This window comes from Procambarus clarkii, chromosome 43, assembly GCF_040958095.1.
Source record: "Procambarus clarkii isolate CNS0578487 chromosome 43, FALCON_Pclarkii_2.0, whole genome shotgun sequence".
NCBI lineage: Eukaryota > Metazoa > Arthropoda > Malacostraca > Decapoda > Cambaridae > Procambarus > Procambarus clarkii.
The window spans coordinates 10,001,908-10,023,931 of record NC_091192.1 but is presented as its reverse complement, the minus strand read 5'-3'; the positions used below and the strand labels follow the sequence as shown (position 1 = coordinate 10,023,931).

At 45.2% G+C, this 22,024-nt stretch overlaps 1 protein-coding gene across 2 annotated transcripts in view; it reads right to left on the bottom strand.

Moving 5' to 3' along the window:
* LOC123755724 (RING finger protein 17) overlaps positions 1-22,024 on the bottom strand; it is a 928,112-nt gene that overhangs the window by 101,450 nt on the left and 804,638 nt on the right. For both annotated transcript variants that reach the window (XM_045738465.2, XM_069300037.1), the window contains 2 exons: positions 9,336-9,487; positions 1,610-1,753 (listed from right to left, as the gene is read on the bottom strand). In XM_045738465.2, coding sequence (XP_045594421.2) covers positions 1,610-1,753; positions 9,336-9,487 — 296 coding nt within the window. The remainder of the gene's footprint in view (positions 1-1,609; positions 1,754-9,335; positions 9,488-22,024) is intronic.

The following is a 22,024-nucleotide window of genomic DNA, read 5'->3' as shown; positions in this document are numbered from 1 at the left end:
ACACAAGTGGACCAAGAGCCAATCCAAGCAGATCCCCTCCAGGCAAGAAAACAGAAAATGAAAGAAAACCCTGCAAAAGGACATCTCCAGAAGGAACAGAAACTGACCACCATGTAGGTAGGCAAGCTATGCAGTACCTTACCAGCAAACAATACCACTTCCTACCCAAGGCCAAACAGAAGCCACGAAAATCCCAGCTGGCCCCATGGGTGGGGTAAGAGCCGAGCGGCAAACACCCCTACAGAAGTGGTTCCCAAAGGTTCTATGGAAGGGAACCATAGAACCCAAGGGTAGCACTTACAGGGTGCCCAGGGAAGAGAACCCTGAATGCATGTAGCTCCATTACTATTTAAAGTACACCTGGCTACCTTGCATCACACACACCAGAAACACACCACGAAGGCACACAACTACACCAGAATCTGAAATAAGAGTCAATGTCTACCCCGGACAACATCAGCCAACGAGCTGGATGGCTTGGGTAACCAGCGCGTGGGGTCCGGGTCTCTTCCCGTCCCCTCTCGAGGGGAGGGAGGAGCTGCATGGACAGGTGGTGAGGTGTGACGTTTGTTTGTTTCCTTAAGCTGTAGGGTAAGTTCTGCCTTCCTGTTCGGTTTTCGGTCGCAAATTCTTACTAAGTAGGGTTTGTTTTGTTATGCCCCCCTTTTCTGGGTGCCAACCCCAGTTGATGGCAGACATGGAATGCCCACAACCACATGGGGAGCTTCTATAGGCCATTGCTCCCTGTGCCTCTCTGAGGGGGCCAGGTTCTAGTTTCCCCAGTAGGTTGAACTCTGATTGATGCCCCAGACTAATACAACACACATCAGCTCCAGGGAGCCGTAGCGGTCTTCCCTCAGAAAAGTGCAACTTTTACACCAGCAAATACAGTACACATCGTTATTAGGATGCTGATAATAAACATAGTATTGTGCCTAGAATTAGTGATGTGTGTAGTATATCGTGACACATTTTGCATCATCTGCTGGCACAGTCTGTCGATAGTGTGGTACTATGCTTTCCTTGAATTTCATTACCACACCTACCTGAACTGCTAAATGCTTCATAACTGTGTATGTAAATGTACATAGTTATACATGAATATAGTGCATACTGTATAATAAACACCAAAAATATAATGCATTATTGTTCTTCAGCAAATAACATAGCGCGTATCTTAGTGACAAATTTGTGTACCTATGATCTACATGTTCTGCGATACAAATAACCTTATTGATAGCTCATTGTATCAATACACTTTAAAAGACCCTGGTAAAATGTTATAAATATGGAGAAAATAGTATATATTCAAGGGTTAAATTTCATGCAAAACATGCAGAGCTACTCTGAACACTTGATCACATTATAAGATTACCTTATCCACCAGAATAGCTTAGATACCCAAGAATTTCATAATCATTTATGAAAATGTTTACATAATTATATATGTAGTGTGTATACAGTATATTAACATAACAATAAACAAACTGATATGTTTTATTATAATACATCAGATAACAGTGGATGATTTTCCACATTATTTCCAGAAAGATTACCAATGAAACAAAGCAAATATTTAACAATGAGAAATATTATTTAGGTCACCTACTGGAACTATATTATGCAGTACACTCTTGCAGCACTGGATTGGAATGTGGGGAAATATTATATTCCTGCGAAGCTCTCGTAGTTCAACAGTCTCTACATTGCCATAGTCGACAAACTGAACCTCAACATGCCCGTCTTCTGTAAGCTGACAAATGATAAACTACCTTCAGCAATACTTCAATAAAAGTTTACAGAATACAGCAAATGCCAATTTAATTTGAAGAAAAACATAAAAACTACTACATTATCTGAAGCAAAACAGACTCTCAGTAAATTTTGAAAAGTGTGAATATTTAAATTGCTATTGATTTAGATAACTCATGAAGGAGATTGAGACAAAATTTATAATACATTTAAAACTCAGCATTAAATGTAATGAAATATTTCTTTCTGTGTGAGCCCTGGTGGCTAACTGACGCTATCTTGCCAAGATTGCTCCATGTAAATGGTTCACATGAGACGTAGGAGTTTTGTTTGCCCTACCATGAACCAGAGCCAAAACCAAGTCCCCCCCCCCCCCCTCAACGAGGCACAGAGAGCAAATTACAATTCACAATCAGACTGGGATAGCAGCCACAAAGTCAGGAAAGCTTTACTGACAGATGCCAAACAACTCTACAATGATTCACACAAAACAAGAGAAACATTTAAAATTAGGGTGCATGAAAATCTACGTTAACCCACTGCACTGCACCACCTGACATAACACGGGGTATGTTGATGTGCCACGTGACACGTGACCGATGGTAGGATATCGTAAGATTCAAATGCACGCACGGTGGGTTCATTACGAGATGGAGGCCTAAGTCCTCCAGTGAATGGCAGCCGTCTTGAAAAAAAATAGCGTTGAGTGTCATGAAACACCATTTTTCTGGGTGAGACCCGGAGGCTCCCTGGAGCTTACTAGACTGATATGCTAATGTCAGATTTTGGCATCAGTCATGTGTATGAATTCTGTGGGCCTACCGGGGACCACGAGCCAGAACTTGGCTCCCTCAGAGAGGCATGGGGAGCAATGGTCCATATAAAGCCCTGTGTGGTTGAAAGCATTCTATGTCTGCCAACCACACTGGAAAAGGTGCAAAGACATGCTACTAAGTGGCTCCCAGAACTGAAGGGCAAGAGCTACGAGGAGAGGTTAGAGGCATTAAATATGCCAAAACTAGAAGACAGAAGAAAGAGGTGATATGATCACAACATACAAAATAGTAACAGGAATTGATAAAATCGATAGGGAAGATTTCCTGAGACCTGGAACTTTAAGAACAAGAGGTCATAGATATAAACTAGCTAAACACAGATGCCGAAGAAATATAAGAAAATTCACTTTCGCAAACAGAGTGGTAGACGGTTGGAACAAGTTAGGTGAGGTGGTGGAGGCCAAGACCGTCAGTAGTTTCAAAGCGTTAGACGACAAAGAGTGCTGGGAAGACGGGACACCACGAGCGTAGCTCTCATCCTGTAACTACACTTAGGTAATTACACTTAGGTAATTATCAACCAAGTCAGGCACCCAGAAAGGTAAGCATCCCAAAACAAACCCCTATTCTGGTGAAAATATTGCTACCAAAAGCCAAACAAGTGGATAGAACTCCCCTAAAAGAAACGAGCAAACGAGCATGACGTCACACGTCGCCACGCTGCTGTCTGAGCAGCTCCCCCCCTCCACAGGAAGGGGAAGGGGTAGCCCCAGACCCTCTACGCCGGCTATCCACCCGTCAGTTCTCAGGCTGGATGTCAAATACATGAAAAAAAAAAAAAATGCCGACCGGAGAGAGGGAGGGATGCCGAGGAGCCTCCGAGTCTCACCCAGAAAATGGCGTTTCATTACGTTCAAAGCTGGTTTTCTTGGGGGAGCCCCTTCGGCTCCCTGGAGCTAGCTACCCACAGAGATAAAACAGGGACTTATCTGGGAGGTGGTTGCTGCTCACTCCTCAACTCGAAGTCGAGACAACTGGCTGCAGCCACCGACCCAAAGCGACACAAGCCCGACTAGGCCCAGGAACGTTCACTAGTTAACAAGCAGCCAGGACCCTGTTCAACTGGCAAAAGCCCCGTGCCCGAATGTTAGCCCACGACATGTTGCCGAAGACGGCAGCAAGAGCAACGAACTTATGAACGTCATGGGTACGGGGATAGACCAGATAGACCATGGGCCTGCGGGCCGCTGCAAGCAACAGCCTGGTGGACCAAACTCTCACAAGTCGAGCCTGGCCTCGGGCCGGGCTTGGGGAGTAGAAGAACTCCCAGAACCCCATCAACCAGGTATCAACCAGGTATCAACCACAGGCTGGCTAGCCTTAACCACCATGCTGTGCCGAGTTTATTGAGAAATTCCCCCAGTGCGCATGAAATAAAGTGTTCCTCCCAAAATTCTTTTTTCTTCGTAAAATAATAAATTCCCTTCCCTAAACACGTCTATGTAAAAATAAATACCAAATTCCACTTACTTTAGCTGTGGGGACGTGGACAAGGTGCGCTGTGAAATCATCAGGGCCTGGTCGCCCGTGCACGAATCGCCCAGACATGGTCGTGCAGGCCATTCAAGCACCGGGTGTTGCCACAAATATATTTTAAATTATTTGTTTTATGTATTTCCAATGCGGTTTTATTTGTTTTTTTTTTGTATATGATGCATATTTGTGTCCTTTACAATATGTATACAGTAGAACGTTCATAATGTTCCATGGAACTGTGATACTTGTGTCAGTAATGTGTCTACAATAAATGTTTATTGTCGCAATATTACCTGTTAAAAATTCAATGAAATTACAAAATGTACAGTTTCACACACTATTTATAAAGTAACACACTGTATTACACACTCAGTACTTCGGAAGTGAGTAATAATCAACGAAGTAGTCCATGGTACACAGTGCGACTTCACTCTCAGTGCACCAGATACAGACAAATTTTCGCTTCCTGTTTCTTCATTCTGTGTGCTTGCAAATAACGCACTCATGTACATTCTTGGCTTTAGTACTTGTAGGTTGTATGGAGCCAAGCTTGTAAAAAATATGGTAGTATTGAAAAGATTATAGGAAAAGATCAATTTGTAAGGTAATCTTGAAAAGATCGCTTTGTATGGTCCTACACAGAAAGATATTCAGCTAGCCTCAAAGAGTGTCCTTCAGTCAGGAAGAGATTCAGGTATTTTTGAAAATATCTATGGAAAACACCACTATGGAAGCCGTTAATACTTCATCTATGCTACTTGTATCAGATGCATCATCACTGAATGCAGAAAATGATTCATCTATGAATCATCTAAAAAATTGGAGATAGCATAGGATTGCAAGGGTGACGCTCAGAGCTACAACTGAATATGCTTGTTGTATCGTCCTCATAGGTGCTGTATCACTTGCATCTGACCTTTGTGTTAGGTCCTTATTGCACCTATCTTCACCAATATTATGACCCTTATGTTCTTTGAACACTAAGGTTTGAATTTCACCGACAGAGCACTATGTTTCAATACCACATCAGGCAGGTGTTTGGGAGCCAGAGGCGCGTGTGCCACCCATGGTTGCTCATTCAGTACTAACCCAGCCAACAGCACCTAAGGCATTCTGGGATTTTTTTCCAAGATGGCTGCCTCTCACTGGAGGTCCTAGGAGTCCATTTCGTACACAACCAATCTCGTACATATTTAAAATTGGTACCGAAAAATCAAAAATAGTTTTCTCATTTGGCGCAGTTTCCCGCTGACCGAGAATACTCGGTTGGCGCAGTTAAATGGTTAATAACTTTGCGGACGACCTGGGAGACCCTCACCCGCAAACAGAAAAGAAGGGAAACTGGATCAACCCAAAGCGCGTCCCCGGACACAGAAGCCGTGGCGCACAAATAACAGCGAAGAGCTGCAACTGGACACAAAACATGATGCACCTCCTACTTAACCAACCAAGCATCAACAACCCAGGGACCCTTCTGGAAAGCTGCAGTCTCATTCTTCGCCAGAAAAGAAGGAGATGACTGCAAACATCACCACGGAGATGACTGCAAACAGATGAACAAAACCATCACGAAGACCGAAGGAGCAGAAATCCCTGCACTGATGGAGAGCATAAAGCTCCTAACCCGACCCCCAGAGGCCAATGCCAACAGATAAAGAGCCTTGGAGAAACAATCCTGAACTGAAGGGGCCACAACAAACCGAGGAGAAGAAAGAGTGCAGTCTGCCCAAAAACCGGGACGGCTCAGGCGGTGCATGAGCAGGCCGGAGGTGAAACAACCCATGAGACAGCTTGCGAAATGGTGCAGAAGTAACATCAATACCAAAAGCAAGCTGAAGTGGCTCCGCAAGCGCCGCACGATAAGAGGCGACAGTGTTAGGCATAAGGTGACGGTCCTGGAACAACCAATAGAGAAAGGAAAACATCACCCTAACAGAAAGCGAAGTACAACGATGAAGACGCAAGAAGAAACAGAAGGACCGCCAGGAAACTTCATACTGCCGTCGAGACGAAGCCCGCAGGTGGGACACTAACAAGGAAGCCACCTGATCACCATAGAGATGATGATAAACTCGAGTAAAAAAAATACCATATGCGAAGACTCGAAGAGAACATCGAACCATCGGGAAAACCTCCAGGTTCGGACACCGAGCAAGCAGTGCCTGAAACCACGGCTGGGCCAACCATCACGAGGCCAAGAGGACAATCCTTCCCTGGTAAGTCTCCAAGCAAGTCAAGACCTGGAGCAACAGCTGAAGCGGGGAAAAGAGATACAGGAACCCCCACCTCGACCAGTCTCAGACTCCGACGGTCTTGCAGTCAGGGAAGGGTGCCACATACAGGGGAAGACGCCGCGACCACGCCGACGCGAAGAGGTCCATCTTAGAGTGACTGACGTCTGGCAAAGGTAACTGAAGGAGTTGGCATTGACCACTGTCCATTCGGTGGAGAGGGGAACGAAATGAAACAGGCCATCGGCTAAGACGTTGGACACTCTTCCCCCCCCCCCCACATCCCACACATGAACTGCCAGGAGAGCCAAACCCCAAGAGCTCAGCAGACGAGTCACCCGAAGCGACCAGCGCCAAAGAGCCAAGGTCCGCATCGAGCCCTCCTTGGTTCAGACAATGAACCACCGGGAAGCAGTCCTAATGGAGCCGGATCGTTGATCTGCGGGCAACCCGAAGCCTCCGAAGAGCAAACAAAACCGCCGCAAACTCTCGCACTGTTCTGTGGGCTCGACGGAAGGATGGACCCCACCGTCCCTGGCCGGACTGGTCACAAAGCCCCAGCCGAGAGACGACATGTCCATGAACACATCGAGCAAGGGCTCGGGTAGACGCCACGGCACCGAACCCTGAAAAATCCAAAGAGAAAGCCGGCAACACAGCAGCTGATGCAAAGCCCCTGGAGTCCGAACCCAGCGATCGCGAGAAAGGCGGAAGGGTAGTCCCCGAAGGAACCAGAACAGCCAACAAAGCCAAAGCCGATCCACTGGGTAGACCATCATCGCAAAGTTCAGGCTCCCGCAACTGCCAGGTGACCCAGGAGCCCCCCAGAAACAGGCGCAAGTGGGACCACAGCCGCAGGAGAGACTCCGGAGGGAGAGACAAGGAAACAATCCGAGAGTCCCACACGAGACCCAGCCATGTCCAAACCTGGGAGGGAATCAGATGGGACTTCCTGCAGTTCACCAAGAACCCGAACCTGGCGAGCTGGGAACCCAAACCAGCCAGTCGTCGACTTAGACCAACACCCGAACACCTAAGAGATGCAGACGGGCCATTACGACCTGTGTAAGGAGTGTGAACACACGAGGTGCCAGGTTAAACCCGAATGGGAGACAATGAAAGCGGTAACCCTGATGCCCCACAACAAACCTGAGCCAGTCTCTGAACCCTAGATGAATTGGGATGTGCCAATAAGCGTACTGGAGGTTCAGGGACACCATCCAAGCGCCCGACTCCAACAGGAGTCAAACCTGGATTTGTGTAGTCATCCGAAAGGAGGGGCAATGAACCTAGAGGTTCAGACTGGACAAGTCCGGAATGAATCGCAGGTCCGCACAGTCCCGTTTCAGCACTGGGAACAAATGGGAAACCTATCTGAGGGACGCCGTCGTTTCAACCACACCCAAGCAAACACACTCCAATATGACTCGACAGAGCGCAGGGAAAGAGGCCTGCCCCGCCAGCCCCGAACCTCCTGAAGGAGGAGGGGCCACCCAACGCCACGACAGGCCAAGAGAAACGACCCAAACACCCACAAATCGTGGGACTAAGATGAGAGAAGAGAGTACGCAAACGTGACGAAACATCTTCATTGCAACAGGTCACTGTGAACAAACCAAACGCAGTATGTGACTACAATACCAACATGAAAGTGTTGATCACTTCGACCAAATGATACAATATTATATGTTCACACGGAAATGTCAGAAATGAGTGAAGAAAATAACGTTTCTGCAAATGTTTGTCCATAATGCTTTTGTGTTATACAAGTACTACACAACAGATACCAAGAAACTCACATTCCTCCAGTTCCTAAAGTAATCATAATGTCACTAGTGAAGTTTGAGTATAAGGATTAGCCTCTCAACAATGACCACATAATACATGCTGGTGATGTACATGAGGATGACAGCAGTGCTACTGATAACACTGTTGCAACAACTGGACCATCAGGTGTGAGGCAGCCACTCTTCTCTTCTCTTCTTCATCTCAAAATGAACATTTATCATACAACTCAAAAGACGAACTTCAGACAACAACTAGTGGTGCAGCTGCTAGGGAAAGACCTCGTATTGTTGATAAACCTGAACGTCTGAACAGGAACTTGAACCATTCTCTAATTCGCATCGAAAAAACTCTGAGGTGTCATGTCAGCTTCAAGTCTGGTAAAAGGATGGACACCAAGTATAAGTGCAAGTCATGTGATGTGTCACTGTGTGCTGCACTGGGCTCCAGGTTGTACCATCGCAAGAGGCAATACTGGGGGCTAAGCAGTAATGCTTACCCACCATCCCCTCCACCTATAAAACATCTGTTGAACAACTTCAGGAAATCTTTTCCTGGAGCAAGTGGAGGGGTTCTACCTAATGTTCAACTCATGCTCTACAATCATCATTAGGGGGTTAGTACATATATGTTTATTCATTTTTTTATACATATGATATTATGGTACAAACACTTATAAAGGAAGCAACTCTACTTTTTTGTTTGGAGAGTTCTGTCCAACAGTTTGGCTTTCTGTAGTAATTTTTTTTTAACCAGATAGGGTTGATTTTGCGGCCCCTACCTTTCTGGGTGTCTGACCCGGTCGATGGCAGACATAGAATGCTCTGAACCACACAGGGGTTTCTATAGACCATTGCTCTTCGTACCTCTCTGAGGGGGCCAGGTTCTGGTTCGTGGTCCCCGGTAGGCCTAGAAATCCATTCACTTTGACTGATGCCAGGGTCTAATACATTGATATCTGCCCGAATAGCTCCAGGAAGCCGAAGGGGCTCCCCCCAGAAATCATCAGAAAAACTGGAGAAACTTTTGACAAGCTGCTGGGTTTCCTCCCTATGTCGAGACCATTGGGTAGATAGTGGCCTCAAGTAAATTGAGGTAAACATTGGAGTGTATATATGGGACTAAAATGGACCTTCATTGTAACACAAATTTTACATATGCACAGCCTCTGGTAGTAACTAGTGCACATGAATATTGCAACCATAAATAAAATCAGAAATACTGATTTTTAAAAGATTAAATTTAAGTAACTTACTTTATTAACAGTTGCACGGTACCACTTATTATCCAAGTGAAAACGTGAAATAACAGGATCACCAGGGGCCCAACACAGGTCATTATCAGTTGGAGTAGAACCTGCAAACTGCATTGTTTGGCTCTCATAAATCAATTCTAAAGTTCGTGCATCTGTTGATAAGGAAAAACAATATTTTTAAATAAATGATATTTGAGAAAATGCCTTTAATTTGCAACATTCTTCTTGTTACATAAATTATGGTGACAATAAACACAGACACTAAGATAATATATATATTTGGACGAATGTAGTATACAGAAGTTTGCAGGTAAAACTTGACGAGAAATGATGTGATAGCGAGTTGAGTGCACTGAGAGTCGGTGTTGAATAGTGCAGTATCTCTCAAGCATCTGTACTAAACAACTCTAGAAAGTAGATTGATAATTACTCGCTTCTCAATTGCTTTTATGATTGGACCACACCTAATTGTCCTCTACAGGTTGGAAGGAATGTTAACTAATTAGGGAAAAAGTTTGAGTTTCGTCATTAGTGCTAATGAGAGTTGTGCTACTCCCATTAAGCTACTGAAGTTAGGAGCAAGTATATTATTGACATAATCTATTCGCTACGTAACTCCCCCTCCTAGGGGATGAAAGGAAGGATACTTGAGCAAGGAACATGGTTGGTCGGTGAATTGTATGCCCTACTCGCGTCAAATAACCCTCAAAGTTAACTTCCTCCTCTTCGCTGATGTCATCTAATTGGGGATGTAGGTTGGGAGGTTGCACAGGATCGTTCATTGTTGTAGGATCCAGTGGTGGATGAAAACCCCTCACCCAGAAGGCCCAAAAGCCCAAGCAAGGGCAAACAGTCCAAGCACTGCTAGTGGGAACTCCCCAAAGCCCCGGGAACTCCGAACATATAGCCTGGGGCAGAGCCGCCCTCCACCCTAGAAGAAAGGCAGAGTTCATGGGAAAGGCAACAAGGGGGGGGGCCTTCCAGTAAGCCCCAGAAGCCTCGGCAGGAGGATCATGCTCAAAGACCTCCATCCCAACAGCGATTTAGGCAGCCCCTGGAGCCACCCAAGTCTCATCCCCAACTAAACCATGCCCTGACCACGAAACCCTCGATCAATGTTTGGGGCCAGCAGCAGAAGAATGACATCATCAGGGGAAGAATCCAGGGGCGGACTGAACCAAAGCCGAAGCAACCAACGCCCCCAAGTTCAACCTAACCAAAACAGAGCAGCCACAGCATCAGTCTACGAACTGGAGAGCTGGTAGCCGGCACTGGGTTCTGGGATAGGAAGGGGGGGGGGGGTAGGAGGGGGCAGAATGAACAAGCGGCACGGCGGTAGTTGATGATGTATGTTGACCAGACCACACACTAGAAGTTGAAGGGACGACGACGTTTCGGTCCGTCCTGGACCATTCTCATGTCACGTTAGCCACGTTATTGTGACTCATCGCCTGCTTGATGATGTATGTTTTTACCTTGTTTTCTTTTGGGGGAGTTCTGTTTTTTGTTTGGTCTTAAGTTTGAAATTTCCTACCAAGTGGGGATTGTTTTGGGATGCCAATCTTCCTGGGTGTCTAAATCCAGTCAATAGCAGACATGGAATACTCCCAAATACAGGGAGGTTTCCTTTGGCCATTGCTCCCTGCGCCTCTCTGAGGGGGCCAGGTTCTGCCTCCCCCGTAAGGCAGAACTCCAGTGACTGAAGCCCCAAACTAATATAGATAATATCAGGCCAATAGCTCCAGGGAGCCGAAGGGGCTTCCTACAATCAGCATTGAATGTAATGAAATGCCATATTCTGGGTGAGCCCTGGAGGCTACCAGAAGCTATCCTGACTGATATGTGCTATATTAATTTGGGGACATCAGTTACGGGAGTTCTCCCTACCTGGGACCATGAGCCAGAACCTGGCCCCCCTCAGCGGCGCAGGGAGCAATGGGCACATGAGCACTCTTCATTTAGAGTATGTCATTTCGGCCATCGACCGAGGTATACCCCCAGAAAAATAGACGCAACAATACAAACCTCCAACTGGTAAAAATTGCAACCTACATCCGAACACAGCCAAAGAACTTCCCCCAAAAGAAACAATAAACAAGCAAATAGTCATTCAACTAGCGTGCCCGCTCAGGCGAGCCAGCAGCTCCACCCGCCAGTCCGTAGAATTATGAAAAATCGCCAACCTGGAGGGAGGAAGGGTGTCAGGGAGTCTCCAGGGCTCCCAGAGAAAATGCCATTTTATTACATTCAATGCTGGTTTTCTGTGGGGAGTCCCGCTGCCTCCTTGAAGCTATCTACCCACAGAAGTTATCCAAGAGGCGGTAGCCCCGCATGTCTCAAAACAAAGAAGAGACAACAGGTTGTGACACACATCCCAAAGCAACACAAGGCCACAAAGGGGACAGAACATTGCAAGATAACAGGCAGCCAGGACCCTGTTCGATTTCCCAAACTCTCGTGCCAGAATGTCAGCCCAAGACATATTTGCAAATACCACAGTGAGAGCAGCATGTTTCCTCACATCATGGGCATGAGGGTAGACCGCAGGCTGGCTAGACTTCATAACTCTGTGAATAACATGAGACACACGAGCCATGGAACAGGGAACCAGGGAAACTGCATCCACCCAGAGCTCATCCACAGTCGCTGAACCAATTGCGCACAGGTAGTGATGTATAGCCATGGCCGGACACAAAATATGATGCACCTGCATACTAACCAATCATGCATCAACAACCCACGAACTCCTCCAGAAGCCTGCCATCTCATTCTACAGCAGAAAAGATGGAGAGGGCTGTAAATTCGCAAAATGACCCCCCCAGGAACAAAGGAGCAAAATCCTCTGCAAGGGGGCCACTACAGAGGAGTGGAGAGAAACAAGAGCACCCGGCCAAAGACCAAGAAGGCTCAGACATATGAGCAGGCTGGAAGGTGAATAAACAAACGAGAGAGCTTACGGAACGGAGCAGAAGTGACAGTAACCCTGAATGCAAGCTGGATCTGCTCCGCCAATGCCACATGATAAGAAGCGACAGTACTTGGCATGAGGTGCTGGTCCTGTAAAAGCTAAGAAAGAAAGGACAAAACAACTGGAACAGACACTAACGAGACCCTATGAAGTGAAAGGAAATGGCAGAGAGACCGCCAGGAGCATATTTCATCAGACTGTCACTGAGAGGAAGACCACAGGTGAGACACTATCATAGTAGCCACCTGATCACCACATAAATGGAGATACATCCGCATCAAAAAGACCAAATGTGAAGCGCAGAAGAGCAGGGCAAAATCAGCGAGCTACCTCACTGGATCAACCTGCTGAAATAAATAAATAAATAAATAAATACATAAATAAATAAATAAATAAATGTTTATTCAGGTAAAGTACATACATACAAGAGGTTATACAAAAATTGATAGATTTATAGATACAGCTAGTACATACAATGCCTAAAGCCACTATTACGCAAAGCGTTTCGGGCAGATGTAACGATGAAAGAGGCGGAGCCGCGGAAAACTCTTTGATTCGGACACCGAGCAAGCAGTGCCTAAAACCAAGGTTGGGCTGGCCACCATGGGGCCAGGAGAAGCACTCTTCCCTGCTAAGATTCGAGCTGAGCCAACACCTGGCAACCTGTCCTCGACTCGAGTCCATTACATCCAGGAGTCAACCCCACAGATGCATTCATACATTTTAATAATGTTATCCATTCAAAACAAGAATTTTCACAAATATAAATTAATATTATAATATATTAGCATATTGTGCTTATAGAGGCATAGGTTAGCATATTGTGCTTATAGAGGCATAGGTTAGCATATTGTGCTTATAGAGGCATAGGTTAGCATATTATGCTTATAGAGGTTAGGTTAGGTGTTAAGGTTCTGTTGGCTATTATTAGTATTTGTAATACGTGGATGAAGCATTTATAGCGTTATGGTTTGAACAAAATTCGTCAGTGCAGCACTTGTTCCGGAAGTGTTCGAACAAAATCAGTTGCGAGTTGTGTGTAAACCGTTTTTCATTCATAAACAGGGGGTTTGGTGGGTGCATGTTATCACTTTTGGGTCTTTGTTTGGAGGACGGGCTGCACCCGGAGCAACAGTTGGACTGGGAGATAAAGGTACAGGAATCCCCATCTCAACCAATCCCGCCGAAAAGCATCCACTGCGACGGCCTTGCAGTCGGGAAACGACACTACTTATAATAGGAGACACAGAGACCACGGTAATGCAAAGAGGTCCACCTTCAGGTGCCTGAACATCCGGCAAAGCCAAAGGAAGGAGGCATCATCGACCGTCCACTTCGTGGAATGAGGAAGGAAGCGCGACAGGCCATCTGCCAGATGGCCTGGCAGATGGAAACTCCTGGATGTGAACAGCATAGACAGCTAAACCCTGATAACTCAGCAGAAGAGCCATTCGAAGCAATTATGGAGCCGGATCACAGAACCCCGGGGGTTTCAAATCCTCTGCAGCGCCTGCCACACAGACGCAAACTCCCGCAATGTGATAAGAGCCTGACGGAAGGATTGAGCCCAACACCCTTGTGAGGACTGGTCACAAAGCCCCAGCTAAGGGATGAGGCATCCATGCAACCTGTCCTCTCAAAAAGAACGTCGCTTTTGGCCGTTTGCCAGTATGGCCGAATATGGACGTAATTTGAAAATTAAAAAAAATTGAAAATAAATTTGGGATTTTTTTTTTCAACAACAGTAAGTTAAGGGTCCTCTGATAGGTTAGGTGGGCAGGAAATTCTCATAAAGTTTCAAAACGTTATGAAAAACGTAAATTGAAAGTTCGTCTTCAAAGCTGTCCGAGGAGGGCCGGACGACTCAAACAGAAAACGGAACAGTACGTCACTTTTGTGAGTCGATTTCATTAAAAATTACGTCCAAATTTGGCCGTAGTGAGCATACGAGCCAAAAGTGACGTTCTTTTTAAGAGGACGGGTTGATCCATGAACACATCGAGTGAGGCCAAGGGAAGGCACTATTGCACTGAACTCTGAAAAAAAACGAAGAGGAAGCCAGAGACGTAGTAACCGACGCAAGGACCCCGGGATCGAACCCAGCGATCGTGAGAGTGGGGAAAGGAGCTGCCCTTAAGGTATCAAAACAGCCTCTGAAGCCAAACCCTGCCTAGCGGAAAACCAGAATGGCAAAGTTCAGGCTCCCGCACAACTGCTCGAGCTACCACCAAGTGACCTGGATCTCCTTCAAGAATGGCAGAAAGCAGGACTGCAGCCAGCGCAAAGCCGCAGGGGAAAGAGAGACAGATGCCGTGTAAGACGAGGCCCAACCAAGTCCGAACCTGGGACGGAACTAAATAGGACTTCTTCTAATTCACCAAGAATCTGAACCCGGCAAGCTAGAAAAGAACCAAAACCAAATGTTGCATGAATGACTCATCAAAATAACCCATAAAATATTCAATTTCACTTATATTTTCACCTGTATATGGGAGAGTGGGTGCAACATCATAATCATCAAATTGTGGTTTGCGTGGTACAAAATTATCACAGTCCTCCCTCACAAATTCACTTGTGGTCCTTGTACCAGCACCACCGCCACTGGCATAGTAACACTACCATGGAAGCTGCTAACACTGTTCATCTATGCTATTTGAACCAGAAGTATCATCACTGAACTTGGAAAACGTTTCATTTATTGCATTCCTTTATTAACCCTTAAACTGCGCATGGCATATATATACGCCCTGAGTAACATGTCCCACGGTGCGCATGGCGTATATATATGCCATAGGGTGCCAGGCCCAATTCAAATGGCCCGCAGCTACACGGGGTTTACAGTAGCTTCCTCAGGGCTCTTGTAAACAGACGCCATTTAAAAAAAAATCGTGGGCAATATTCTCAGGTGTGAGAGGCACAGTATTGTTGGAGCAACCAAGGCTGGTGCACGCAGCATGAGCAAACAGCATTGCTGTTCAACTTGAGACACTCTTAGTGCCTGAACTAACTATATCAGCTTAGCTGTACAGTTGTGGTGAACAAAATATATACATACTTATATATAACGTCTTATATAGTGTAAAAACACCACAAATGGTATTGTTGGGGAAGAAAGTTTAGTGCGTGTGTTGAGGGAGTGGCAGCGAGTGGCTGGCTGGTGTGTGGCGGTAACTCTTCGTTGCTTTTCGACTCGAAAATACTGTACCAACTTAGTGGTTCGTTATGGTGACCAAAACATGCAGATACTTATATGTAACCTGTGTATAGAGTGTAATAGCAGCAAAACTATTTGTTTATTGTTTTATAAACATAATAATTGAATCACTGACATGCACATCATACTTTTGAGTATAGCGATTATTCACCACTTTTATTATATAAATATATTACAATACACACTATTGAATAATATTACTGCAAAAAAACTAAGAAAAAATCAATCGGAGACATTGAAACAATTAGGTAATAATATCTTTGTGGCAACTCTCACCTGTCAGAGCGGGTGACGCTAACCGGGTCTGACGACCGCTCTGTCAACGCCCACTTTTTGCCAGACTTTCTCGGTTAATTGCGCCCAAAATATGTCGCCTACGATTTTTTTTTATTTTTCCCGTGCTCAGGGGACACAAATTAACATGTTTAGAAGACGAAAAAAAAAATTTTGAATTTTTTTTTTCTTGCGCACAGGGGTGTAAATGTCCCCAGGATCCCTGAGCAGTGTAAGGGTTAAAAATTGGAGATGACACAGTCGATGGTGGTGATAACAGTGAGTGTAATGGCCTGGGAGGCTGCAGCATGCCTGGTGCTCAACCTCTATTGGATATGCTCGATGTATCGTCCTCATCCATGCTGTATCACTTGTAGATGACACGTGTGTAATTACCTAAGTGTAGTTACAGGATGAGAGCTACGCTCGTGGTGTCCCGTCTTCCTAGCACCCTTTGTCATATAACGCTTTGAAACTGTTGACGGTCTTGGCCTCCACCACCTTCTCACTTAACTTGTTCCAACCATCTACCACTCTATTTGCGAAGGTGAATTTTCTTATATTTCTTCGGCATCTGTGTTTAGCTAGTTTAAATCTATGACCCCTTGTTCTTAAAGTTCCAGGCCTCAGGAAATCTTCCCTATCGATTTTATCAATTCCTGTTACTATTTTATATGTAGTGATCATATCACCTCTTTTTCTTCTGTCTTCTAGTTTTGGCATATTTAATGCCTCTAACCTCTCCTCGTAGCTCTTGCCCTTCAGTTCTGGGAGCCACTTAGTAGCATGTCTTTGCACCTTTTCCAGTTTGTTGATGTGCTTCTTAAGATATGGGCACCATACAACCGCTGCATACTCTAGCTTTGGCCTAACATAAGTCATGAACAATTTCTTTAGTTGCTTGTTGGTTCTCTTCCGTGCTTCCTCTTGAGTTTTCGGCCCTGTCTTGTTTTTTTATTCATGTATCTTCTCTCCGTGCTGTGTCTTGGCGCTGCTCATTTTCCTTCCATACTCCTTGTCTGGGATGCCAGGCTGGGCTGCTTGTAGCCTAATTGGGCTACTGGTGGCACCGGTTAGATTCTGTTCGGTTCATTTATTTCCTTAATGAGCCAGCTATGTGTGTCATTGCTTACTCCTTTTTTTCATTTTTTGGCTTCTGTTCCCGTGCATTGGGCTGTTTCTTCTCTTCAGCGAATTGCCCGGAATACATCCTGTTGGGCTACTTTTCGTTCGTGTTCTGCGCATGCGCCGTGGGAGTTTGTTTTGGTTTGGATGGTGTGCACCAGTGCTGGGGTTCTCTGTCTGTTTTCTCTAGAGTGCCTAGCCTCTCGCTCGTCTTTCTCCAGTCCGTGCCCAATTGCTCCTGGGGGTGTTCTGGGGTGCCGCTGTGGGGAGGACACCGGGTTTTCCCTGCGTTATAGGTAGTGGACGTCTCCATCGCCTCTTCCGTCCTCTTCTGCATGAGCAGCACTGGCCTGCTTCCGCGGGTGGTGCTCCAGGTTCTCGGCTGCGGGTGCACGATACCCTGGCTGCCTCGGGCGGCACCGGCCTTGTGACATTGTCTTGACCCTTCTGTGCCACTGTTCTGCAGGTGAGTTTATGCGGTCTGGCATCTCTTTTGTCCAGGCGCTGGTTCGATTTTGGGGGTACGAATGGGAGTACATACGTACATGGAACATAATAAACAAACAGCGTTCTTAAACAATGCTGTTTGTCTACCTAATTGTATTTGTGCTGCTTTTTCAGCCATGTTTCCCCCTTTTTTATCTTCATTTTTATTTGTTCTCAACACATTTTATTCTTTATACTCAATTAGTATTAAGTTTTGGTCATTAATGTTTTTCCTGCCTGAAACGCTTTGCGTAATAGCGGCTTTAGGCATTGTATGTACTAGCTCTATCTATAAATCTATCAATTTATGTAAAATCTCTTGTATGCATGTACCTTACCTGAATAAACATTTTATTTTATTTTATTTTTTATAATAACAGGGGTGCCTGCAGAAGGTCTATTGGCCCGTAAGTGGCAGCTCGTTCCTAACCTCCCGATTCGGACGTCAGCCCGCAGGTGACTGCAGGTGGCCGGCTCCTGACTGTGCCCATCCAGTCTCTCTCCTATGCATGTCCACCCATGCGAGCTTGGGGGAGTAGAAGAACTCCCAGAACCCCATCAAGCAGGTATCATGCAGGTTTTGAGCTTGTGTTCGGGGCCCCACCTCCACCGTGTTCCTCGGTGCATAAGTGGTAGTGCCAGTTTTGTGGTACATGTTCCCGTGCCAAGGGTGTTATGTGGTGACTTTTGCTGCGGTTTTGATACTGCAGTTGCATGTTGGAGTGCGCTTGTGGCGTTTTCTTCAGCCCTTCCGTGCTTCTTCCTGGGGCCTTCCTTGTTTGGGTTATTTGTTCCCATGCTTTCGAGGTCATTCATTCCTTGCTGGTCTTGCTGTACCTGGCTTAGCTTTTCCATGTACAGGGGTACCTCGGTTTAAGAGTTTAATCCATTCCTGGAGACAGCTCGTATTCCGAAAATTCGTATTTCGAAGCTAATTTCCCCATAAGAAATAATGGGAAATGAATTAATCCGTTCCTGACTACCCCAAAAACCCGACATCAAACTAAATTTTTATACTTAATTCATCTAAATAAACCTACAAAACTATGTTCAAGTTATTACTTACCTTGCTGTTGAATGCTATAGGCGTATGGAAGATGGTGAGGAGGGGGGGAGGAGGAGAGGAGTTACTGTTTGGAAGGGGAGTCCCCTTCCATTATCACATCAGGCAGTGAGGACCTTTCTGGTGTGCACTCTCTGGCACGTTTTGCCTGAGTACCACTAGGTCCTGGTTGTGGCTCACTGCTCGATTTTCTCGCCACAAATCTGTCCATGGAAGCATGCTTTTCCCTTCTTCGTAAGCTGTCTCTGTAGTAAGGCATCACATTGTCATTGAAAAGACTAAGGCAACGTCCTACTACAGCTTTCTCTGGGTGAGTCTTTTCAATAAAATTGTGCATCTCTTCCCACATCTGACACCACTTCTTAATTTGTGCAGAAGGGACATTCGCTACTGCCTCATCCTCCTCCACTGTAGAATCATCAGCTGCGTTGTCTTGCTGTTCCTGTTAAAGGGCTTGGAGTTCTTCGGTGGTCAGTTCTTCGTTGTGTTCTTCCACCAACTCCTCCACATCATCATCATCATCCAATTCCAAGCCCATTTGCCGGCCCAGAGTAACAATTTCGTCAACAATAGGCACATCATTTACAGGCTCAAACCCCTCAAAATCTAGTTCTGTCACACATTCAGGCTACAATTTTCTCCAGCCAGAGATCAGGGTTCTTTGAGTCACTTCTTGCCAGGCTTTGTCAACGAGTTTTAAAGCACTACAAATGTTAAAATGGTGTTTCCAGAGCTCTGTGGCTTCAGTCACTTCTAAACATTTCCGGAAAAGTGCCCTTTCATAAAGTTTCTTAAAATTCGCTATGATTTTCTGGTCCATAGGCTGAATTAGAGGAGTGGTGTTAGGAGGAAGGAATTTAACTGTGAGGAATTTATTGTATCTGGACAACAAATCATCTTCCAAGCCTGGAGGATGAGCAGGAGCATTATTGAGGAGAAGCACGGCTTTGAGTGGCAAATGTTTCTCCTGCAGATATTTTTCTATGGCAGGGCACACAACTTCATTCACCCACTCCGAAAAAATAAGCCTAGTCACCCATGCTTTTTTATTAGCCTTCCACATCACACACAAATGGGTTTTCTGCACTTTATACTGTTTGAAAACCCTTGGATTTTCAGAATGATACACTAGCAAGGGTTTAATTTTCAAATTGCCACTCGCATTTGAACACAGCACAAGTGTAAACTTATCTTTCATAGGCTTGTGTCCGGGCAAGGATTTTTCCTCATTGGTAATGTATGTCCTCTTAGGCATTCTTTTCCAAAACAGTCCTGTTTCGTCACAATAATTAAACACTTGTTGCGTTAGGTATCCCTCAGCCTCTGCAAACTCTTTAAATTCCTCAATAAATCATCCAGCGGCTGATTTGTCTGAGCTGGCTGCCTCCCCATGCCTTGTAACACTATGGATACCACTTCTTTTCCTAAATTTTTCAAACCAGCCCCTGCTTGCCTTAACCCTTAAAGTGCACATCACGTCATATGACGTGCTGGACGTTGTTCCAGTAAACTGTGCATCACGTCATATGATGTGTTGGAATACTACGCAAGATTTAAACAGCCCGCGGATACACGGGGTTCACCACACCTTCATCAGGGCTCTTGTAAACAGACGCCCTTTTTTAAAAAAATCGTGGGCCAATCTCCCGGGTGTTATTGGCCTCAGTATTGAGCGAGCAACCAAGCCTGACGCACGCAGCATGAGCTAACAGCACTGCTGTTCAGCTTGTGACCACAGCATCGCCTAAAAATGCCAAATTATACTTGTTCATGCTATTATGTAGCGATGATATTATTACAGAAGACCCCTGACTGTGATAAAACTGACCAGGGTTCTGATAATAGCAGGATTGTGGTGATATTTAGCACTGTGCGCCATGGAAGGAGGTGTAATGCTGTGAGAGGGAGGATGGTGGCGATGTCTTTTGACTGTGTGTGGCCACCTTTTACTGACTGCACTCACCATACCAGCTTAGTGGTTCTCTATGGTGAACACAAATGTAGATACTTATATATAACGTGCGTATAGAGGGTATAAACAGCAAGAGAAGGTTTGGAGCCGCCATACTGGTGAGGGCGGTGGCGTCGTCTGCACGACGCCACCGTGCAGACGACGGTGTTGTTTACTGGTTACCACGATGGTCTTTGGGCACCATACCAGTTTATTTGTACAAGTATGATGAATAAAACAGGTAGATATTGATATATAATGTGTGTATATAGCGTAATAACACCACACAGTATTGTTGGAGGAGAAATATTAGTGCGTCTGGCCTTGAGGGCGGCCGCCGATCAGCTGACTGTGTGAGTAGCCACATCTCTGTGCCTTTACTCACCATACAAGCTTAGATGTACAGTTATGGTGAACAAAACATGTAGATACTTATATATAACGTCTGTATATAAGATATGTAGCGTAATAACACCACACAGTATTGTTGGAGGAGAAACATTAGTGCGTCTGACCTTGAGGGCGGCCGCTGATCAGCTGACTGTGTGAGTAGCCACATCTCCGTGCCTTTACTCACCATACAAGCTTAGATGTACAGTTGTGGTGAACAAAACATGTAGATACTTATATATAACGTATGTATATAGTGAATTATAGCAAAAGCATTATTGTGGGAGGAGAATGAGGGTGAATCAGATGACTGGAGGGAGGGCGGGAGTGGCTGGCTGGTACATGGCGGTCATTCCTCATTACTTTTTGACTCATAATAGCTACTTAGTGGTTCGTTATAGTGAACAAAACATGCAAATACTTATATATAACCTGTGCTTATAGTGTAATAACCGACAAAGTATTTGTTCACTGATTGATGAACATAATTGAATCAACAATATGCACACCATATTTTTGAGTACAGCAATGATTCACTCATTTTATTATATAAATATATCAAACTACACACTATTGAATAATATTACAGCAAAAAAAGTATGAAAAATCAATCAGAGACATTGAAATAATTCGGTAGTTATCTCTTTGTGGCAACTCCGGCCTGACAGCTTGCGAGCAACAGACCGCCTGGGACGCACGCTGAGTCAGCGCCTATAATTTGCCAGACTTCCCCGTCCTATAGCGGGCAATATATGCCACTTACGATTTTTTTATTATTTTTCCCGTGATCAGTGAACACAAATTAACAGGTTAGAAAGAAAAAATAATTTTTTTTTTTTTCAAAATGACATGCGCCTGTGGGGATGGCAGCATATTAAACCCGAGCATGTTAAGGGTTAAACTCTTTCGTATCTGCATTACTCGTTGCAGGGGTTTTCTTTAGAAGGTCTTCGTGCAATACCCTGGCTTTCTCACAAATGATGGCCTCCGAAACACTATCACCCCTTAACCACTGCACTGCGCAAAGCGCCTTTAGGCGCTCGGAGAGTTGTGCTTTTTGTTTTTTAATTTGGCTATATTTTAATGTTTTTTAATGTTTTCATTACTATTTGTATTTTGAAATGGAAATAGTTGACTTTGGAAACATTTTGACATTAAATTTACCTGAACATTTGTAAAAATAACAAAAATATGTCCTTGACAATGGCACCAAGACGTT